The sequence below is a fragment of the Rana temporaria genome, chromosome 4 (assembly GCF_905171775.1).
Source record: "Rana temporaria chromosome 4, aRanTem1.1, whole genome shotgun sequence".
Classification (NCBI taxonomy): domain Eukaryota; kingdom Metazoa; phylum Chordata; class Amphibia; order Anura; family Ranidae; genus Rana; species Rana temporaria.
Genome location: NC_053492.1, coordinates 96,187,320 through 96,210,696, shown reverse-complemented (window position 1 = coordinate 96,210,696; position 23,377 = coordinate 96,187,320). Strand labels below are relative to the sequence as shown.

At 45.3% G+C, this 23,377-nt stretch overlaps 1 protein-coding gene across 1 annotated transcript in view; it reads left to right on the top strand.

Moving 5' to 3' along the window:
* Positions 1–23,377, top strand: part of TRAPPC12 (trafficking protein particle complex subunit 12) — a 200,321-nt gene that overhangs the window by 82,743 nt on the left and 94,201 nt on the right. The window contains exon 5 of the mRNA XM_040348664.1: positions 3,604–3,742. Within this exon, the coding sequence (XP_040204598.1) occupies positions 3,604–3,742 (139 nt within the window). The remainder of the gene's footprint in view (positions 1–3,603; positions 3,743–23,377) is intronic.

The window sequence follows — 23,377 nt, the reverse complement described above, 5'->3', positions numbered from 1 at the left end:
TATATATATATATATATATATATATATATATATATATACATACATACATACATACATACATACATACATACATACATACATACACACACACACACACACACACACACACACACACACACACACACACACACACACACACACACAGTGCCTTGCGAAAGTATTCGGCCCCCTTGAACTTTGCGACTTTGACACATTTCAGGCTTCAAACATAAAGATATAAAAAAAAAAAAAGATATAAAACTGTAATTTTTTTTTGAAGAATCAACAACAAGTGGGACACAATCAGACAGACAGATATCTCACCACTCCAGGTGAGCCCCGTGAGTAATCAAGGGTTGTTGAACCACCAAGGTGCTGGCAATGCTAATGATAGCAAATAAATGGACGAGAACTGGACAGCCGCACTCCAAAATCACTTAAAAAAGTTGTCTTTTTATTTTTCAACTGCACAAACAGTCACTGCAAACCAACAAGATACAGTATGGCCGACGCGTTTCGCACTTAGTCAGTGCTTAGTCATGGGATACAATCATGAAGTGGAATGAAATTTATTGGATATTTCAAACTTTTTTAACAAATAAAAAACTGAAAAATTAGGCGTGCAAAATTATTCAGCCCCCTTAAGTAAATACTTTGTAGCGCCACCTTTTGCTGCGATTACAGCTGTAAGTCGCTTGGGGTATGTTTCTATCAGTTTTGCACATCGAGAGACTGAAATTTTTGCCCATTCCTCCTTGCAAAACCGCTCGAGCTCAGTGAGGTTGGATGGAGAGCGTTTGTGAACAGCAGTTTTCAGTTCTTTCCATAGATTCTCGATTGGATTCAGGTCTGGACTTTGACTTTCTAACACCTGGATATGTTTATTTGTGAACCATTCCATTGTAGATTTTGCTTTATGTTTTGGATCATTGTCTTGTTGGAAGACAAATAAATCTCCATCCCAGTCTCAGGTCTTTTGCAGACTCCATCAGGTTTTCTTCCAGAATGGTCCTGTATTTGGCTCCATTCATCTTCCCATCAATTTTAATCATCTTCCCTGTCCCTGCTGAAGAAAAGCAGGCCCAAACCATGATGCTGCCACCACCATGTTTGACAGTGGGGATGGTGTGTTCAGGGTGATGAGCTGTGTTGCTTTTACACCAAACATAACGTTTTGCATTGTTGCCAAAAAGTTTGATTTTGGTTTCATCTGACCAGAGCACATTCTTCCACATGTTTGGTGTGTCTCCCAAGTGGCTTGTGGCAAACTTTAAACGACACTTTTTATGGATATCTTTAAGAAATGGCTTTCTTCTTGCCACTCTTCCATTAAGGCCAGATTTGTGCAGTATACAACTGATTGTTGTCCTATGACAGAGTCTCCCACCTCAGCTGTAGATCTCTGCAGTTCATCCAGAGTGATCATGGGTCTCTTGGCTGCATCTCTGATCGGTCTTCTCCTTGTATGAGCTGAACGTTTAGAGGGACGGCCAGGTCTTCGTAGATTTGCAGTGGCCTGATACTCCTTCCATTTCAGTATTATCGCTTGCACAGTGCTCCTTGGGATGTTTAAAGTTTGGGAAATCTTTTTGTATCCAAATCTGGCTTTAAACTTCTCCACAACAGTATCTCGGACCTGCCTGGTGTGTTCCTTGTTCTTCATGATGCTCTCTGCGCTTTAAACGGACCTCTGAGACTATCGCAGTGCAGGTGCATTTATACAGAGACTTGATTACACACAGGTGGATTCTATTTATCATCCTTAGTCATTTAGGTCAACATTGGATCATTCATAGATCCTCACTGAACTTCTGGAGAGAGTTTGCTGCACTGAAAGTAAAGGGGCTGAATAATTTTGTTCCACTTCATGATTGTGTCCCACTTGTTGATTCTTCAAAAAAAAAATAGTTTTATATCTTTATGTTTGAAGCCTGAAATGTGGCAAAAGGTCGCAAAGTTCATAGGGGCCGAATACTTTCGCAAGGCACTGTATATCCCATAGTACATTGCTGTCTGTAAGCAGTGCTTTCTGTCCTGATTCTGCCTCCTGAAACTCCTCCTCGCTGCACCTCTGTAGTTCAGAAGGCAGGCTCTGTGAATTCTGTGACACAGCAGTGCCCACTCTCAATTCTTAGTAAATACAGTGCATTTCACAGAAATACAAAGTAAATGTGTGGGGATTCTACACAAAGTAAAGTTTAATAGGCATAGGGTAGAAATAGATTGACCATAGATCTGCTCTAGGGGCTTGTTCACACCAGCCAGCACTTGTTTTAATGTGCAGGCTAGTGTGAACCCCCATTGACTATGGGCTTTGAGTGCCAGTGCTTTGCGTTGTTACAATGGAATGCTGCTGTATGGTGAGATGTGGCATGTTGTGAAAAAACATAACCACAACCCACTTTTTAACCACTTTAGGTCCACCCTCTAGCATTTTTTACTGCTATACCTGTGCACCAGATCACGTGTGTGTGTATATATATATTTGTTCTGACACTCCCAGGTAGGGGGCGCACATGCGTGCTGCCGGCGGCTCACTTCCACTGTGATTACACCCAGTAGAAGCTGATCGGCAGGTGAACAGTACCCCATGTCCGCCGGCACCCGCCGATTGTTCAGCAGAATGGCGATCTTCCTATGTAAACAAGGCAGATCACTGTTCTGAAATAAACACTGGCTAGACACACAGTTAACCCTTTGATCACCCCTGATGTTAACCCATTTCCAGTCAATGACATTAGTACAGTGACGGTGCATATTGTTTTTTAGCACTGATGACTGTATTCGTGTCAATGATCCCCAAAAAGTGTCGGCGTCAGAATGTCCGTCACAGTAAAAAAGGCCCACTATAAGTCGCTGATTGCCTCCATTCCTAGTAAAAATAAAAGTACCACATTTTCATTGCCTTTGGCTCGTGGTTGAAACATGGCTCCATTTATTTACATTAGAGTGTGAACTTACTAGCAAGTGGAATTTAAAATGATCACACAGCTATGCAAAGCATATTGCAGCCACGCCGATGTGTACTCATCCGAGCTGCACCATGTCAGCTTGTAGGTGGGACGGCGGGGGACAGTAAAAATGAGTATCAACCCTGCCCACCAGTGTGAAAGGAGCCATAGTGGTCATCGCCTACCTGTGCAAGTTTTCAGGCAGCAAGAACCTGGAAGAGGTTCTAACCCTTCTCCACTCCACATCTTGTCCAGATAACAGGGATCGGGAAGTGAGAGAAATTCCTTAGCAAAGACACTGACCCTTCATTACTCAAAGCTTTAAATAAATGTTTGTGTGTAGCTGGGCTTTTAGCGAAGGTAATTAACAAAGCATTGGATTTGGGTAATTGGATCTCCAGATATTGTATGTATCTGTGGATAACTAAAGTAACATAGTGGGAGAGGCTGCAGGTGAAAATCTTCGCTTTGTACGGTTTCTCTTTTGAAACCCTTTTTAGTGAAAGATTTTGTCAGATGCTCCAACTCGCGAATTCCTGTTTATTTCTGAAGCCTCTGTAAGTCCCGTATTCCGGTGTGTATTAGATATATAATGTTGGTAATGGGCTCACTTCAGATGTAGGCTATTAGAGGAAACTAACAAAGCAATAACCCTGTTTGTTGTGTGTTCCAGCTCTGGTTCCTGCGGCTGTCTTTGTTGGTGAAGCTAGGCCTTTTTCAAAATGCCGAAATGGAGTTTGAAGCTTTTAAAAACCTAGACCAGCCTGACCTCTACTACGAATATTACCCACATGTTTATCCGGGACGCAGAGGTAAGATGACAATATCCCCATATGTTATGTTTATGCATGATTTTAACTGTTTTGGGTAATAGAACTGTACAATCCATTAAACCACATGTGTCAAACACAAGACCTGCGGGCCGAATCTGGCCTGCTAGGCTATTTCATGTGGCCCTCGCACCTAGGGCTTTTATTTAGCAGTACCATGGCAGAAGTCTGCTTCCGCCACCTCTGGCTCTTGCTCTCCGCTGCTGCTTGTTAACACAGAAGCCTCCTTCTGAGGGCTGTGGAGTGACATGTAGGCAAAGGTGGGTGATGGGGGCGGTACAAGAGGTGCCGAGGGGGAGGTGGCAGTAAGATGTGGACAGCCTGTGAAATAGAGCTGCACCCTCCACTCTGTATGTAGCGCACCCCTGAGCTCTGCACCATGTACGCAGCGCACCTCTGAGCTCTGCACCATGTACGCAGCGCACCCCTGAGCTCTGCACCATGTACGCAGCGCACCCCTGAGCTCTGCACCATGTACGCAGCGCACCCCTGAGCTCTGCACCATGTACGCCGCGCACCCCTGAGCTCTGCACCATGTACGCCGCGCACCCCTGAGCTCTGCACCATGTACGCCGCGCACCCCTGAGCTCTGCACCATGTACGCCGCGCACCCCTGAGCTCTGCACCATGTACGCCGCGCACCCCTGAGCTCTGCACCATGTACGCCGCGCACCCCTGAGCTCTGCACTTAAAGCACTCCTGGTATTTATTGCCCATTTAACCACTTCAGCCCCGGACCATTTGGCTTCCCCAAGACCAGAGCACTTTTTGCGATTTGGTACTGCGTCACTTTAACTGACAATTGTGCAGTTGTGCGACGTGGCTCCCAAACAACATTGATGTCCTTTATGGTGGACACATCGGACACTTTTGATGCTTTTTTGTGACCATTTTCATTTATACAGCGATCCATGCTATAAAAATGCACTTTTTTACTGTAAAAATGACACTGGCAGTGAAGGGGTTAACCAGTAGGGGGCGCTGAAGGGGTTAAGTGTGTCCTAGGTATGTGTTCTAACTGTGGGGGGGATGGGCTACATGTGACACAATACTGATCACTGCTCCCGATCACAGGGAGCTGTGATCAGTGTCCTGTCACTAGGCAGAACGGGGAAATGCTTGTTTACATCAGCATTTCCCCTTTCTTCTTCTCCGTGAGACGATCGCAGGACTTAGGCGGACATCGAGTCCACGGCACTCGCGGAGCTCGCGGCGGGTGCACGCACGCCCATAATGCTGTGTCCTAGCACGTTGATATGCCCAGCCGTGCCATTCTGGCGACGTATATCGGCGTGACACGGTCCTTAAGTGGTTAGGATCCTCCTATTGTAGCAATTTGACCACTGTGCAATTTGGTCGCAGCCACCATTTAATGCAGTTCGGTGGTTGGGTGTTGAATTTGTGCACCTATTCTCTGAGGGGAAAAAAAAACTACTGTTTCTGCTGTGGTCAGGCCAGTAGACATCTGTGAAAACCAAATGCCATAATGCAAGTAATAAAAACCCTACTGGGGACATTTTAAGCCATTAGGCCCGTGACCTTATCTTATGTGTTTTTGTTTTTGTTTTTTTGTCCACCATTCCATTGGTTTGTTTACTTTGATTTCTAAGAACTACTACACATCCCCATGGTATCTTTCTGCCTGCAAGCAGTGATTCCTGTACTGTAAGGCGGGCTCTGTGAAATGTGTGACACATCAGTTACCTACTCACAGGGCATAGTGAATATGTGTCAGAATTTATCAAAGTAAATGTGTGAGGATCGTCGCAAAGTAAGTTTTCAAACTTCTAGATCATTCAGCATAATAGTGGTAGGCTAGAAGAAAAATGAACTACAATGTGGAAATGAATACACAATTTCATATTTTGCCCATAGATATGCCTTAAAGCAAATCTTTCACTAAGCTAAATGTTTAAAAAATGGTGTTCCCTTCTTCAAATACTTTAGCTCCTGGATTGGCAACTTTTGTTATTCTTTAAAAAAAAAAAAAAAGACTGGAATAGAAACAATGGTGTTTCTTGCAAAGAAGATGGATAAGGATTCTTACTATGCTGAGCACTTTTAGCGTAATGGCCAGCATAGTTCCTCCTATGCAGAAGCCCAGAAGCAGTGTACAGCCTGTCATTACTACGATTGGCTGTGCACTGCTGTATTTGGTGTATATGACCGTGTTATCGTAAACCTATGCACAGTGTGCGGGTGAATGCAAATCACATGTTTTCTATTATTTGCATACACCAGTGCGTTGTAATGGGGTTTACTATAGCACCGCCCTGTACATGAGTTGATTTATATTAACCTCTTGACCACTGGGCACTTAAACCCCCTTCCTAACCAGACCAATTTTCAGCTTTCGGTGCTCTCACAATTTGAATGACAATTACTCAGTCATACAACATTGTGCCCATCTGAAATTTTTGTCCTTTTTTTACCACAAATAGAGCTTTCTTTTGGTGGTATTTGATCACCTCTGGGTTTTTTATTTTTTGCGCTATAAAAGAAAAAACACTGAAAATTCTGTAAAAAAAATAAATAAAAAAATCTTGTTTCTGTCATATTAGCTGGTATTGCAGAGTATTGGGGGTATTGCAGAGTATTACACAGGGAGGGATGGATGGCTGGATCTGTGACTGCATTTGTCACAGATCCAGCCCACAGCAGCTGCTGCTGCTTCCGCTCTCCCCCCTCTCCTCTCACACTGTACCGATCGGTACAGAGAGGAGAGGGAGGAACCGGCGTCATGACATGACGCCAGTTTGTTTACAAGTGATCGCTCCGTCATTTGACGGAGCGATCAAAGACCCGGCGCTCACAGATGATTCCGGGAGCGCGCCCCAGGGGGCGCGCGAGTGAAGGATTCTGGGAGGACGTCCCAGGGACGTCCTCCCAGAATAACTCCACCGCGCTGTAGACGTCTTTTGTCTATGGCGCGGTGGGGAAGTGGTTAATGATTGGATGTATGTTGCACTTTGGCTGCCCAGGTGACACATTGCTACATGTACTTTGTCCCATGGGGCAGAACAATGTTTAAAAAAAAGAAAATGTAATGACAGTTCTTCTTTAAAGGGGTCACTAAAGGAAAACATTTTTTGGCTGAAATGACTGGTTACAGGGTATAGAGACATAATAGTTAACTGATTCCTTTTAAAAATGATTAAAAATAGATAAAAACCAATCATATAATGTACCTACAGTTTAGTTTTGTTTTTGCTGTTGTTTCCTGGTTCTCTGATGTACAGAGCCAGAGAGCCAATAGAGGGTAGTGAAGGTTTTACAAAACTAAACTGGATTGGTGCTGAGGGGCTTTAGACACACCTCCTGGATTAGTGACCACAGTGAGAAATCTCCCAGTACTGTGGTGATCAGGAAACAGACAACCAGGAAATGTCCAGAACAGAGAGGAATTACAGCAACATCAAAGCAAAAACCAACAATGAGGACATGAATCCAGGACTGCAGTAAGGTAAAGGAAGCTAAAAAAAAAAAAAATCCTTTAGTGACCCTTTAACTCTACTGCTGCCTGCATCACCAGTCTGATGTATTAAAGAGAAACTGCCACCTGAAGAATCTTGGAAAATTTCCTGATTCCCCACTTTTCTTTGTGGTTCTTTTATATGCTGTAGTGAGATATGGGTCTATGGGAGGAGCCACAGAGTGCAGCATGAGTCCAGGATACTAACATTCCCCGAAGTGTCTGCTTCTGAAGATTGTTCAGGTGGCAGGAAGCAAGAGAAGTAAGCATCACTTGTTTTAGCAGGGGACACTTTTTTTTTTTTTTTTATAATTTTTTTGAGTCTGAATCGCTAAAGTTTCTGAGTTTCTTTTATATCCGATTTCTGTAGTCCTTGGGAAGCCAGACTTACACTATATTGCCAAAAGTATTGGGGCGCCTGTTTACACGTACAGGAACTGGCATCCCAGCATTGCAGCTATAACAGCTTCAGCTCTTCTTGGAAGGCTGTCCACAAGGTTTATGGGAATGTTTGACCATTCTTCCAGAAGCGCATTTGTGAGGTCAGGCACTGATGTTGGAGAGAAGGCCTGGCTCGCAGTCTCCGCTCTAATTTATCCCAAAGATGTTCTATCAGGTTGAGGTCAGGACTCTCTGCAGGCCAGTCAAGTTCCTCCATCTCAAACTCACTTGTCTGTCTTTATGGACCTTGTTTGTGCATTGGTGCGCAGTTATGTTGGAACTGGAAAGGGTTATCCCCAAACTGTTTTCACAAAGTTGGGAGCATGAAATTGTCCAAAATGTCTTGGTATTCTGATGCCTTAAGAGTTCCCTTCACTGGAACTAAAGGGGCAAGCCCAACCCCTGAAAAACAACCCCACACCATAATCCACCCACCAAATGATTTGGACCAGAGCACAAAGCCAGGTCCATAAAGACATCAATGAGTGGGTTTAGGGTGGAGGAACTTGACTGGCCTGCACAGAGTCCTGACCTCAACCTGATAGAACACCTTTGGGAAGAATTAGAGTGGAGACTGTGAGCCAGGCCTTCTCGTCCAACATCCATGCCTGACCTCACAAATGCCCTTCTGGAAGAATGGTCAAACATTCCCATAGACATTACTAAACATTGTGGACAGCCTTCCCAGAAGAGTTGAAGCTGTTATAGGTGCAAAGGGAGGGCCAACTCAATACTAAATCCTATGGACTAAGACTGGGATGCCATTAAAGTTCATGTAAAGGCAGGCGTCCTGATACTTTTGCTAATATAGTGTGAGTGAGTGAAAAACTTGTATAGTGCAGCACATGCGAACTAAATCGCCTCTGGGCGCTCGTTTTCCATTTCTCCTTTGTCATCAAAAGAGATGGGTTTTGATCTTTCTTCTAAAGGCCAAGTGGTTCTCCTCCAACCGAATGCTGGTTGGTAAAGCGTTCCATAGTCTGGGTCCTTGGACCGCAAATCTTCTTTCTCCTTTGGACTTGTATCTGGCTTTGGGTATCTGGAGTAAATTTTGGTTGGTGGATCGCAGAACGTGATTGGGGTTGTGAGCTTTTAGTTTTTCGCATAGATATTGGGGGGCGTTTCCTTAAATACACTTATGTGTCAGACAGAGTGCTTTAAAAGCAATTCTGTCTTTTACTGGCAACCAGTGAAGGGTTCTCAGTGAGGGTGAGATTGGTTCCCAGGGTAGACTGGGTGGGCCTGTACTAAGAGCCAGTCAGTATATAGTGCCCAGGAAGAGGAGCGTGGAAGAGGAGTTTTGCAGAATGTCACACGATCTAGAGGGAAAGGCTGGCCATGCATGGGTCATTTCTTTTATTTATTTTTTTTTTCTCTATCGGCCCACCTTTTTTCCCATTTTAGCCTTTGGGCTGACCAAAAAAGTGAACGTATATCCCCGGCCATACAAGCACGGTGGTTGGAGGAACTCTTCCCCTCTGTGCTATTATAATCTGACAGCAGGAACTTCTCCCTGCTGAACTGGCCAAATTTCAATCCATCTATGGCTAGCTTAAAGCGGGGGTTCACCCTATGAACGCAAAAAAAAATTTTTTTTTTCTTGTACCATAAAATCAGGCATTGTAGCGCGAGCTACAGTATGCCTGTCCCGATTTTTTTACCCCCGTACTCACCTTGTACTCGTACATCGAAGATACCGGGGAATGGGCGTGCCTATGGAGACGGAGGATGATTGACGGCCGGCTCTGGCGCGTCACGCTTCTCCGGAAATAGCCGAAATAGGCTTGGCTCTTCACGGCGCCTGCGCATAGCCTGTGCGCAGGCGCCGTGAAGAGCCGAGACCTACTCCGGCTGTCTTCGGGGAGAGTGACGTGCCAGGGCCGGCCGTCAATCATCCTCCCTCTCCATAGGCACGCCCATTCCCCGCGGGAGCCGAAATCTTTAATGTACAAGTACACAGTGAGTACGGGGGTAAAAAAATCGGGACAGGCATACTGTAGCTCGCGCTACAATGCCTGTCTCGATGGAAAAATGATGTAAGTGAGGGTGAACTACCGCTTTAAAGCGGAATTCCACCCTAAAGTGGAACAATCGCTCATCGGATCCCCCCCCTTCGGTGCCACAATTGGCACCTTTCGGGGGGGGGGGTGTCAGGATACCTGTCTTTGACAGGTATCGTTTCCCACTTCCAGGAGTCCGGCCGCGGCCCGTGACGTCATAGCGGGGCTCCGTCCTCCTCCTCCCCCAGCCGCCGGGCCAATAGGAATGAGGAGCGGGCCTCCCACATGCGCAGTAGGGTTCCCAACGTGAAGACGAAAGGCTACAGTGCTGGGTACCCTTACCCGCAATGGCAGCAGCAGCACCCAACAGCTGATGGAAACATCGGCTGCACTGCCGACATCGAGGGACTCCAGGACAGGTAAGTGTCCATTTATTAAAATCCAGCAGCTGCAGTATGTGTAGCTGCTGGCTTTTATTTATTATTATTTTTCCCAGAACACCACTTTAAGAAATGTGAGTTGTATGGTTGATTCCAAACCCATGGTCACCCAGGGGCTCACTAAAATCACTGGGGTAGTAATGATTGGGGGGGAGGGGGGTAAAGTGGTGGCACTATATTGGAGACATGATGTGAGAAGGGCACATGGGAGCATGGTAAGTACGGTTGGGCTCTCCTTTGGCCATAGTGTCGGGAGATTAAATGAGGGCATTGGGGAGCCAGAGCATACTAAGTTGGGAGGCGCTAGTCTGGGGGATGACATACTAAAGGCTATGTGGTGGATTTGGTGCTGGTGTAATGGGCACTTTCCTGATATCCTAGTATGAAAGGTGGCACCATAACGATTGGTGTCATGGTGTCCTATCTTCTGAGAGTAATGTCACTCATCCAAGTAGTCTTCTTCCAATTTTTTGCATCATGTGACTGTTTCTGTCTCTTGGCTCGTGATGCTGGTAAAATAGTTTCCGTCGGGCATTTTTCACAATGCTGTTCCTATTTTAGCATGCTGGTTATGGTAAAGCCATGCCCACTTATACTACAGTACTTGGGTGTCCACTTTTCACTTCTCATAGTTTTGGGTTATTATGTAATTCATTTACACTTCTTGCCTTAGCTTTGTATTTGGCCGCTTGCTCAAGGTTCGGCTTTATTCTTATAGATTCCATAGTTATAAAGTGGACATGAACATTGCAGGATGATGAGCTGCTTCATAGTTCTCAATCAATAACCAATGTATGCGTTTCTTGGCGCAATCCTGTTCTGCCTCTCTGTGTTGAATGAAAAAATAAACTATTTGGTCCTTCTGCAGTTACAACAGTGCCATCAGTAGGCTTTATTAGGTACTGCACCTCATCAATGGAAGGAATGTGGAGCTTCAAAGAAAAGCTAGAATAGGTAAACACTAAGGAGCATAATTAAAGGGAATGTGCTTTTCACCAAACATTCACCGGTGGTGAATCAATCCCTGTAATTTAAACTGCATGCCGTGGGAATATTCACCCGCAGTGAATGTCGGCTTAACTCCTTTATAAATATATCCCATAATGTATTTGTGTTTTGAGAAGCTATGCAGGCTCTGGAAACCTGATGTGAAGTGCCACAACCAGCAGAAGTATCTGGTAGCATGTTGTTCAGCTTTTAAGCAGTGATGTGTTCATGCACAATATACACTATATTACCCAAAAGTATTGGGACACCTGCCTTTACACACACATGAGCTTTAATGGCTTCCCAGTCTTAGTCTGTAGAGTTCAATATTACGTTGTCCCACCCTTTGCAGCTAGAACAGCTTCAACTCTTCTGGGAAGTCTGTCCACAAGGTTTAGGAGTGTGTCTATGGGAATGTTTGACCATTCTTCCAGAAGTGCATTTGTGAGATCAGGCACTAATGTGAACGAGAAGGTCTGGCTCGCAGTCTCCACTCTAATTTATCCCAAAGGTGTTCCATCGGGTTGAGGTCAGGACTCCGTGCAGGCCAGTCAAGTTCCTTCACCCCAAACTCGCTCATCCATGTCTTGGGTACTTTGAGATGGCTTACTGGAACACGCTTGACTTTGCTGGGAATTACTGCACAATACCAAGCAAACTTGCGTTTTCAGAAGGATGTTCACAGTGGCGGGTCCCATGTTTCTCTCCATTCTTCAGCACTGCACTCCACATCTCTACATCCAAGTCTCGGCTAGTGCTTCTCTTCCTGGTTCAGCATCAGTCAACACACACTGCCTGTAAGGCAGGCCATAGATGGTGCAATTTTTTATTTTTTTGCAACAACGGGTTGCAGGAAATAAACTAGCATGATTCCCCCATTAACACAGACGGTGCTGACAGGGGAATCCCTCCTGCAGAGACATTGTATTCTCCTGGTGGGCAGGGGGGGGGGGGTGGGGGAAGACGGTAATTATTGCTCATGGCCATAGTAGCTGCTAGTAATATTTGCTAGTAAAATCCAGCAGGCTGGTTTTACCCAAGTTGATCGATTGGTCAATCAACTTGGTACAATTAGCCTGCCCATACACGGTTTCAATCTCTATGGCCAGCCTAAGCCCAAAGTATCAGCCTCTCTGGGTAACATGCAGTCAAGCTGACCCCCAGGTCTCCAGAAGATAGCTCCAAAAAGGTATTTATAATGACAATTAAAGGCCAACTGTAATTTCTCATATAAATCAGCTAAATACATTTGAGGTGCAAGAAAATGCAAGAAAATCCTATAGCCATGACATGCCAGCTTGCTGCAGAGTAATGTCTTTTTGCTCTCTGTGTGGGAGCAGTGGCCTCCCTGTAGAGGTCCAATATGCTTTTTAGTGAGATGGCCATAGAGCAGGGGTCTCAAACTGGTGGCCCTCCAGCTGTTGCGGAACTACAAGTCCCATCATGCCTCTGCCTGTGGGAGTCAGGCTTGTAACTGTCAGCCTTGCACTGCCTCATGGGACTTGTAGTTTCACAATAGCTGGAGGGCCGCCAGTTTGAGACCCCTGCCCTAGAGCAATCGGCAGGAAGCTGATGGGCTTAAAAACTTTTGTACCCAGTGAAGTTACTAGCCTGAGATTATACAAATAGATTAATCAAATCCTCCTACATAAGTTATACTTGGTTATCTGCAGTCTTCTCTTCTCTGCAGCCAGTCAAAATTGCAGAATTGTCATAAAATCCTTCTGCATCTGTCAGTATCCCAGAGGAGGAGGCGGAGAGCTGCAGTTAGTGTGTGAGAGCTGATTGGAGGAAAGGCGCACACACCCCTTCACACCTGGTACAGGACTGAAAGTGATTGTAAAGTCTTGTCTTGTTTTTTTTTTGTTATACTTGCCTGCCCTGTGTAGTGGAGTTGCACAGAGCAGCCTAGATCCTTCTTTTTGTCGGATCCCTCTTCACTGCTCCTGGCCCCAGCTGAGTGCCCTCACAGCAAGCAGATTGCTGTGAGGGTACCTGAGCCGAGCTGCAGCTCCATGTGTCTATTCAGATATGGAGCCCTGATTCGGCCCTCTTTCTCCCTCTTGGCTAACTGAATTTGACAGCAGCGGGAGCCAATGGCACTGCTGTGTCTCAGCCAATCAGGAGGTAGAGTCCCTGACGTAGGGTTGCCACCTCATCCCTTTAAACCCAAACACATATGAATTACACAGGTTCTGAGGCTAATTTACGTTCAAAAGTTTTTATTGCAATTTTCAGATGAGAACAAAAGTAGAATAAGCAAAATACAAGGTGCATAAGTAATACGAAAGCTATTTATACAGTACCGCACCTAAGTGATGCACAAGTATTTACTAACAATAATAACAAGAGCTACCATAGTGCTCAACTTCAAGCCTGTCCCCCCTACTGCCCAGACCCAGGCGCACACCCAGCAGCCAAGTCCCGACCCTACCAGCCGTACCATAGTGGGACAAGCCTCGAGACCCTCATTCCCCCGGGAGCCCCAAAGGGAACATGCTGCATCCCAGGAGGCGGGGCCACAAGTCTCCCCCCGTGGCTACCGGATCTGCACCCAACCCCACTCAGAGGGGGACACCCCCCCCCCCCGACGGTCCATCTCAATATGCATCTGAAGGGAAGTTTCCTAGTAAGCCGTCAGGACAGAGGGTTAACCCAGGCATGCCAAGAGAGGCTGCGGAAAATAGAGAAAAGAAAAGAAAGGAGAAAACGTGAGAGGATAGAAGGGACTGAGGCTAATTTAATGCAGATAAGGCACCAAGTGAGTTTAATTACCACCTTAATCAGCCACAGAACCTGTGTAATTAATATGTGTTCGGGTTTAAAGGGATGAGGTGGCAACCCTAGACGGCTGAAGGACTCGTGGACATCACTGGACAGAGATGTGGCTCAGGTGAGTATGATGGGGGGGCTGCTGCACACAGAATGTTTTCTATCTTCATGCACACAATGAATGAAGATGAAAAACCTTCTGCCCTTTACACCTACTTGAAGGAAGGATACAGAGCTGTGTTGTGACTAGAAACGCTGTGTGCTGAGCTCCATCCCCATCAAAAAATGTATCTTGTGTCAGGAATACTTATAATAGAGGAACAAAGCCCCAGAAAGAAACGGCACTCAGAGCTTCGAAGATGGTCAAGTAAACACTACAGATATGTGCTTTGTTCAGCTTTCATGACTGAGGGTTACAACCACTTAAAAAAAAAAAAAATGGAGGCGCTTGGGGAAGGGGATGGGGAGGACGGGTAGTTTGCCAAACCTGGATTCTTCCACTTTGCAGGGCACAACATCCCTAAACTTTCTGCAAGCTTCCTGGGGAAGGATGATAAATCTCGAGAGGACATTTAAGTCCAGTGGCTTCTCGTGAGATGTTGGCTCCTTTGGACCATGACGCAAGGGCACGATCTCACCTTCCTTGTCTAGCCTGTGCTGTAAGACCGGCTCTAGTTTGCTTTGTAGTCAGAATGATGGAATAGCAGGGTGGGCAGAAAAATCTCTCCACCGAGAAAGTGAAGGAAGTTAAAGTATTGATTGTATTTATTGATTTGTGCAGCTCCCCTGGTAGCCCAGATTTATTATTTACACTACTCAAAAATAAATAACATTTTAAAAAAAAAAGAGCATTTTTAGGTTCCCTTTTGAAATATATAGGATCCCTGTTGTATTGCTGTGTCGGGAGAATAATTATTGTGTGCACATTGCCTTGTGAGAGAGGTGAGGGAGCACATCTAATCGCAGACCTCTTTCTGTCACATCTATACTGCAGGGGGAAATCTCCTTCACCTAAAGTGCCCGTCTGGGAGCCATTGCCTTTTCATTTGTTCCATTTGCATTTTCCTTCCCTTATAATTACTAGCTCCCCCCCGTCAGCCTCTTTCCGTTCTGCCAGAGAATCATTTGATTCTCCGCTCCATCCCATTCATGTGTAACCTTCAGCTATTCTTCTTCCTGACAATTCAAAGCTGTTGTATGTGTTGTGTGCCGAGACATCAAATTATTAGTGTCTGACTTTATTCCACTATTCTATAGCTTGTTCTATAGAACAAGGGTGTTTACATATTTTGTATTATTTATTTCATTTTTTACAAAAATCCTGTTTGTCTGGCAACCCAGTTACCTATATTCTCACGGTTATAAGTGTGGTTGCCCTGGACCCACATGGATGAGCACTCCCTGTTTGTACATGCTACACCCCATTTATTATCATGTTAGAGAATGCATTCTGTCTGCTTTATATAGAGTTTAACCACTTGCTTACTGGGCACATAAACCCCCTTCGTGCCCAGGCGAAATTTCAGCTTCCGGCACTGCGTCGCTTTAACTGACATTTGCGCGGTCGTGCGACGTGGCTCCCAAACAAAATTGACGTCCTTTTTTCCCCACAAATAGAGCTTTCTTTTGGTGGTATTTGATTACCTCTGCGGTTTTTATTTTTTGCGCTATAAACAAAAAAAGAGCGACAATTTAAAAAAAATATATATATTTTTTACTTGTTGCTATAATAAATATCCCAATTTTTTTTTTTAAAAAAAAAAATTTTTCTCAGTTAAGGCCGATACGTATTTTTCAACGTATTTTTGTAAAAAAAAAAAAAAAAATCGCAATAAGCGACTGGTTTACGCAAAAGTTATAGCGCCTACAAAATGGGGAACAGAATTATGATTTTTTTTTTTTTATTATTTTTTTTTTTTACTAGTAATGGCGTCGATCTGCGATTTTTATTGGGACTGCGATATTGTGGCGGACGTATCGGACACTTTTGACACAAATTTGGGACCATTCAAATTTATACAGCAATCAGTGCTATAAAAATGCACTAATTACTGTATAAATGTGACTGGCAGGGAAGGGGTTAACCACTAGGGGGTGAGGAAGGGGTTAAATGTATTACCTGGGTGTGTTCTAACTGTGTGGGGGGAGGGGGGTGACTGGGGGAGGTGACCGATGCTGTGTCCCTATGTACAAGGGACACAGATCGGTCTCCTCTCTCCCTGACAGGACGTGGAGCTCTGTGTTTACACACAGAGCTCCACGTCCCTGCTGTCACCGCCGATCGCGTCTATCCGGCGGACATCGTGGCCGCCAGGTACACGCATCGGCTTCCCAGCGATGCGCCGGCACAGTGTTTACCCTCTGCGCGCCCCCCAGTGGCGCGCGCGGGTAATGCACACAAAGACGTCCACTTGGCACTTGAGAGCCGCGCTGTAGACGTCTTTTGTCTATAGCGCGGATCTCAAGTGGTTAAATAGAGTTTCTATTGGTGCAGTGCAGAAGTTGGTCAGGAGAAGGAGATGGCTGGTTTCTGAAGCTGAAGGAAGTCTTGTTACTCCTCTCTGCAGCCCCTATACTCAGTCTCTCTTTTGCTGCTGAAATTGTTTACTAATATTCAGGGCTGACTATATAAATAAATTATATAAGAAGAAAGCACAATTTTCTTCATCGTACATCACGGGTCACAGAGCAACCATAAGGCCTCATGCCCACGGACGTTTTTACAGCCACTTTTCTGAGCGTTTTTTACAGCTTAAAAACGGCTCTCCGTGTTAGTCTATGGCCCTCTAAGGCCCACCATGACGTTTTTGAGCTGTAAATGGCTGAGCCGTTTTTAAGCTTAAAAAAAAACCCAGGACCAGTACGTTCTGAAGCTCTAGCGTTAGAGCTGTAAAGATGTTAGACGCCGGAAAACCTATGGAAAGCCTATGGAACTCCTTACTCCAATCTATCCGCCTATCTCCTTCTCTATTAGCTTTTAGAGGATCCCTGAAAACCCTCCTCTTCAGAGAAGCCTATCCTACCCACACCTAACAACTGTATTTGCATTTGAGTCCATCTGATCATCCCCCACAGCTACTACCCTTTGTTCCACTTGACCCTCCCTTCTAGATTGTAAGCTCTAACGAGCAGGGCCCACTGATCCCTCCTGTATTGAATTGTATTGTATTGTATTGTGACTGTACTGTCTTCCCTGATGTAAAGCGCTGCGCAAACTGTTGGCGCTATATAAATCCTGTATAATAATAATAATTTAACGAGGCTCAATGCTGTGTTAAGCCTCGTCCGGCGTTTTTCTCTATTCAAAATCAATGGTTCCCTATGGGAGCGCATTGATTTCAATAGAGGTCGCACCAGAAGTCGCATCAAGATGATTCGACTTGCGGGGCGACTCGTGTGTGGAGAATCTTGAAGGGGAACCCCGCGAAAATTTAAAAAAAAAATTGCGTGAGGTTCCCCCCAGGATGATACCAAGCCCTTCAGTCTGGTATGGATCTTAAGGGGAATCCCCCACGCCGGAAAAAAAAATGGCGTGGGGGTTCCCCCAGGATCCATACCAGACCCTTATCCGAGCACGCAGCCCGGCAGGTCAGGAAGGGGGGCGCTGAGCGCCCCCCCTCCTACACCGTACCAGGCCACATGCCCTCAACATGGGGGGTTGGTGCTTTGGGGCAGGGAGGGCACTGCTCCGCACCCCAAAACCGTGAATAAACTACTTTAAAAACCTGTGTAGTGTTTTTTTATTGACATTTTTATTCCACCTGGTGAATGGGTAGCGGTATGATGTACCCCATACTCATTCACATAGGATGGGGGGGCCGGGATCTGGGGCCCCCTTATTAAAGGGGGCTCCCAGATTCTGATAAGCCCCCCACCCACAGACCCTGACAACCAACAGCCAGGGTTGTCGGAAAGAGGCCCTTGTCCCCATCAACATGGGGGCAAGGTGCACCAACCCCCCCCCCCCCCCATGTTGAGGGCATGTGGCCTGGTACTGTGTAGGAGGGGGGGGCACTCGTTTTCCCCCCTTCCTGACCTGCCTGGCTGCGTGCTCGGATAAGGGTCTGGTATGGATCCTGGGGGAATTCCCCACGCCGTTTTTTTTCCCCCGGTGTGGGGGATTTCCCTTTTTTTTTTTTTTTTTTTTTTTCGCAGGGTTCTCCAAGATTCTCCGCACCCGAGTCGCCCCGCAAGTCGGATAATCTTGATCCGACTTCTGGTGCGGCCTCTATTCAAATCAATGGGCTCCCATAGGGAACCATTGATTTTGAATAGAGAAAGAAAAATGCGGCTGAAAACTAGCGCGGCACAACGTCCATTGAATTCAATGCAAAACGTGGAAAAAATCGCTCTAAAAACGCCGCTTTTTTCCTGGCGTCAGTACTAGCTTTACAGCACGTTTTTTAAAATGTCAGTGGACATGAAGCCTAATAATGACTATGTGGGTTATACGCCACCTACTGGTGGATGTACACTGGTAGATAGTCAAACGGAACGTCCACCCCTCCTACACAGGAAGGGCCTCAATTTTTTCACCACGGTCTGTACTGTGGAATGGTCATTGATGTGATGCATGTGCTCTTGGAGGTCTGGACGGTTATTTTTAGACTCATGGACCACTTTCATCCTTTCTAAACTGCTGCCATAGTGCTGATCTATAAGGATATAGATGCCTCCTGCATGTATCCTTACCTGTCAAATGTCTCCCCTCTGTCTGTTATAAGAACTGAAAAACTGCAGATTCTGTGGGTGGATCTGTTGTCTGGAGCTCGGTGGGTGGAGTCGTGATGTCAGTAGACTCCTTGCCCTCCTCTACACTCTCCTTGTCAACATGCATTTTTCCTATGTATTCCGTACACTGAATTCTGCTATGATCACTAACATCCAGTCAAAATCCAGAAAAGTAACCACATCACCTCAGAAAAGGAGTGGGGGTGGGAATTAAAAAAATAAATAAAAATAATGCATGTCTTCAGGCTAGTGCATGAGATATGTAAATAACCTGTCATTCACAGCAAGGGGGCGGAACGGACTAAGGTTTTTCTCAGTAAGTCCGTTTTATTTCACTGAACAATAAGAGGATTGCTCAGAGCTGGATTAACTCTGTGTGGCAAGACTGGGCACAGATGATAGGAAATCGTATACTGTACATTGTGACATCAAAAAAATAAATACATTCGGGTTTACATCCACTTTAAGTACATGCTTCCATAAACGCATGTCTCCATACATTAATATTGCTTAAACATATGCTGGCATTTTCATTTGTACTACTGATGTATATGTTTAGTTTGAACTGCATACATATGTGCTTATTTATCTAGGACTATATGCATATCTGTTTTTTTAGCCTAATACTATATTCATATGTGTTTATTTGTCTAGGGATACATGCATATGTGCTTATTGCCTTGAGCTGCATACATCGATGCATGAATGGCACAAATACTTATATACCTGGGTACCTGCATACTTGCATACCTACAGGGTTTTATAGCGGTAGATCAACATTGTCTGGGCCTACATCCTTGTGGAACTGTGTATTAGTTTGTCTAATACAGTCACTTTATTATGTATCTGTTATATTAGCTAAACGTCTGGAAAGGGTGCGACAGGTACACTGCCCTCTGATTCAGTGGTCTGGCAATGTTCATGTCTCCTGTTGGACCAATGGCATCGGGGGATCTGAGCCACTGTGGCGCCTGATCTCAGATCAAGCCTGGTTAGTACTTGAATGGGAGACTGCCTAGGTTTCCCTCCTAAGTGAGGGAGGCATCTGAGGTTGCTTTGTTTGAGAGTATCTCTAACCATAAGATTTTAGAGCAGTGTCTGAGGTGGTTCGCTCCTTCCTTAGTCGGGTCAGTCTTGGCCTTGCGTTGGGTCTTGGAAAAAGTTATGGGCTTGTTATTGTAAAACAATTAAATGGTAGCTTCAAAACTGAATAGGGACATGAGGTCTATCTTAAAGTGGATGTAAACCCGCTCTCATCCTTTCTAAACTACTGCCATAGTGGTTATCTATAAGGATATACATGTCTCCTGCATGTATCCTTACCTGTAAAATGTCCCCCCTCTGTCTGTTATAAGAACTAAACTGCAGATTCTGTGGGTGGGTCTTTTGTCCGGAGCTCGGTGGGTGAAGTGGTGATGTCAGTGGACTCCCCGCCCACCTCTACACTCCCCTTGTCAACATGAATTTCTTACACTGAACTTCTGCCATGATCACTAACATCCAATCAAAAGTCACCACATGAATTTAGCATGCCCAATCATGCTGAGGTGTGGAGCAGCCAATCCTGTGAGAGCTAGAGAAGAAAGTAAGGGGGGATGAGAATTACACAGAATGCCTCTCTAAGGCCCCGTACACACGAGAGGATTTATCCGCAGATACGGTCCAGCGGACCGTTTCCACGGATAAATCCTCTCAAAGATTTCCGCTGATTTCAATGGGATGGAGTGTACACACCATCGCATTGAAATCCGCGCGGAAATCCTCTGCCGATGACGTGTCGCGCCGTCGCCGCGATTATGACGCGGCGACGGGCGCGACGCTGTCATATAAGGAATTCCACGCATGCGTCAATTCATTACGACGCGTGCGGGGAATCCCTTTGGACGAATGGATCCGGTAAGTCTGTACAGACGAGCGGATCCATCCGTTGGAATGGATTCCAGCAGATGAATTTGTTGTGCAGCACAGCAAATATCCGATCTGCTGGAATCCATCCCAGAGGAGATTTCTCCGCGGAAACAGATCCGCTGGCGTGTACACACCATAGGATCTATCCGCAGAAACCCATTTGCTGGGATTTATCTGCGGATGGATTCTATCGTGTGTACGGGGCCTAAGGCTTGTGCATGAGATATGTAAATCACCTCTCTGTCACAGCAGGGGGGGGAAGAACTGACTGCTATTTTTCTGTCTGTCTGTTTTTTATCTCAATGTAAAAAGATAAGAGGATTGCTCAGAGCTGGATTAACGCTTCGTGGCAGGACTGGGCACAGATATGAAATCATATACTGTACAAGTTACAAGCTTAAATTAAAAGTAAAAAAATATATAATTTGGGTTTACATCCACTTTAAGATCTCAATCCACTGGGCTTCCTTCAGTTTAAGATAGTCTTGGACTGTTCAGTGATGACCTCTCTGTAAGAGGTCAGTTGCGGGGCCCATAATCGTCAGGCAGCGCACAGTTTCATGTGACGGGTTGTTTTCAGCCTCATCAAAGATTTCTGGGATTGCAGTGGAAAGGTGTTTTTTCTTTTTTGTGACCATCCTTCGGGCTGGCCACAGCTTCTGAGGCTCACAAAGCTCCTAACTCTGGTAATGGACTTGCTAGAGATGCAGGGGGTGTCAATCTCCGTATACCTCCAATAAGCTTTGCTCATGATGCAGTCGGTCCAGATTTTCCTTTTGACACATTTTGCAGTAGGAAGCTGTATCTAGGTTGAAGCACATTCCTTCAGGTCCTACTTCAGGTCTTGGTAGAGGATCATTCTCTCTGTCTGGAACTTGAAGATCCAGGCATTGGATTGCCAAGGGGCTCTGTTCTCGGGATGTTGCACAGCTAATGATTGGTGGTTGATGGTTCGGAATCTAGAAAGGTTGAATTCTTCCTTTCAGGTATTGGAAGATAACCACTGATGCCAATTTCTCCGTTCGGTTTGAGGGTGGTTACAGTTCAGGGGACTTGGTCTCCACAGGAGAGTATACTGCCCATAAATATCTTGGAGCTTTTGGCCAGTATGCCTTGCTCTAGATTATGGTACACACCAGTTGTATCCAGAAAAGCCTTTGCCCTGATACCTTGGTCTGTTTATGTTCCTGTGTCCTCTCCCTGCCTGTCAGCTCCGTCCAGTCCCTGATCCTCCCTTCCTGCTGCTTTCATAAGTTTAATGTTACTACAATCTGCTCTGTTGGGTAACATTATGTGCCCCACTGTACGTCATTTATTTTAAAATGGCTGATATCTACCTTGTGGCTCACATGACCGGCTGCCTTCCTTATCTTCTCCTCTTGGCTGATGTCACCTGTCAGACAGGGAGAGGAGAGAGGCCACGTAAGAGCCAGGAGGTGCTCCGAAATCGGGTAGATATCAGGTTGTTTTTGTTTGTTTTTTTATTAAGGGCAGACCGGATTGTAGTAACATTACGAGTGGCTTTACACCACTTTTAAGTATCATTTTTTTTTTTTTTTTAACAGAAAAGTTTTTTATTTTGTAAAATAAAAACAAAGAAAAACAAGCAGGCAATGATGGGATATAGAACAGTAATGACAATTGCAGTGAGTACACAATTATATGATCATCCATGCAGAAATACCCTCTCAAAGGAACAATAAGCAAGTAGTTCAGATCTTCAGAGTAAATTAGTTATTCGGTTGTAGAGAGTACCATAATCCCCCGCTACGTGAAGTGTGGGGTGGATACCGGCCAATCAAAAGGTTGAAGGGTAATGGAGGTAGGGATGGGTTCCCATTCCAGGGCAAAAGGGAAGACCCCTACTGCAGCACCCAAGGGCGCAATACAGAGGGAGAGGGGCTGGGGGGGGTGGGGAACAGCGCCCAACACAGGGGGAATCATGGCCAAAGCTAAACCCTAAATAACCCCTTCATGGCTCCCACATCAGTTGACTGCAATATTGTCAAAAACAGGAAAAAGGGCAACCAGGTACTCCCAATAATCCACGCTCCTAAGCCAATGCCAGTTGCTCCTCACGTACCCAATCCGTCCAGACCTTATCGAACTTCCCAGGACAGTTACGATCCAGATAAGTGAGTTTATACAAAGGAAGGGCCGTATTATTTAAAGATTTCCATTGTTGCACTGAGGGGGAGAGGACTCCTTCCACCGTATCAAGATCGCATTTCTGGCGTAAAAGGCTGCATAAAAAACAAATTATTTCTTAGAGTGAGTACCGTCTAGTGTAACTTTTAAAGCGGGAGTTCACCGGAATTTTTTTTTTTAACATTAGATTGAGGCTAATTAAGGGGAGCAGAAACGGGTATTTTTTTAAAAATCAATGCCGTACTTACCGTTTTCGAGATAGATGTTCTCCCGCCGCTTCCGGGTATGATCTTCGGGACTGGGCGTTCCTATTTGATTGACAGCCTTTCCGACGATCGCATACAGCGCGTCACCCGTTTCTGCTCCCCTTAAATAGCCTCAATCTAATGTTAAAAAATTATTTTTTGGGTGAACATCCACTTTAAGTATCTTTCTTGTAGCCATATGACTGAATTTTTCTAGTCTCATTGGACTGAACTGAAAAGAACTGTCGGCTTTAACCACTTAAGACCCGGACCATTATGCAGGTTAAGGACCTTGCCCCTTTTTGCGATTCAGCACTGCGTCGCTTTAACTGACAATTGCGCGGTCGTGCGACGTGGCTCCCAAACAAAATTGGCGTCCTTCATTTCCCACAAATATAGCTTTCTTTTGGTGGTATTTGATTATCTCTGTGGTTTTTATTTTTTGCGCTATAAACAAAAATAGAGCGACAATT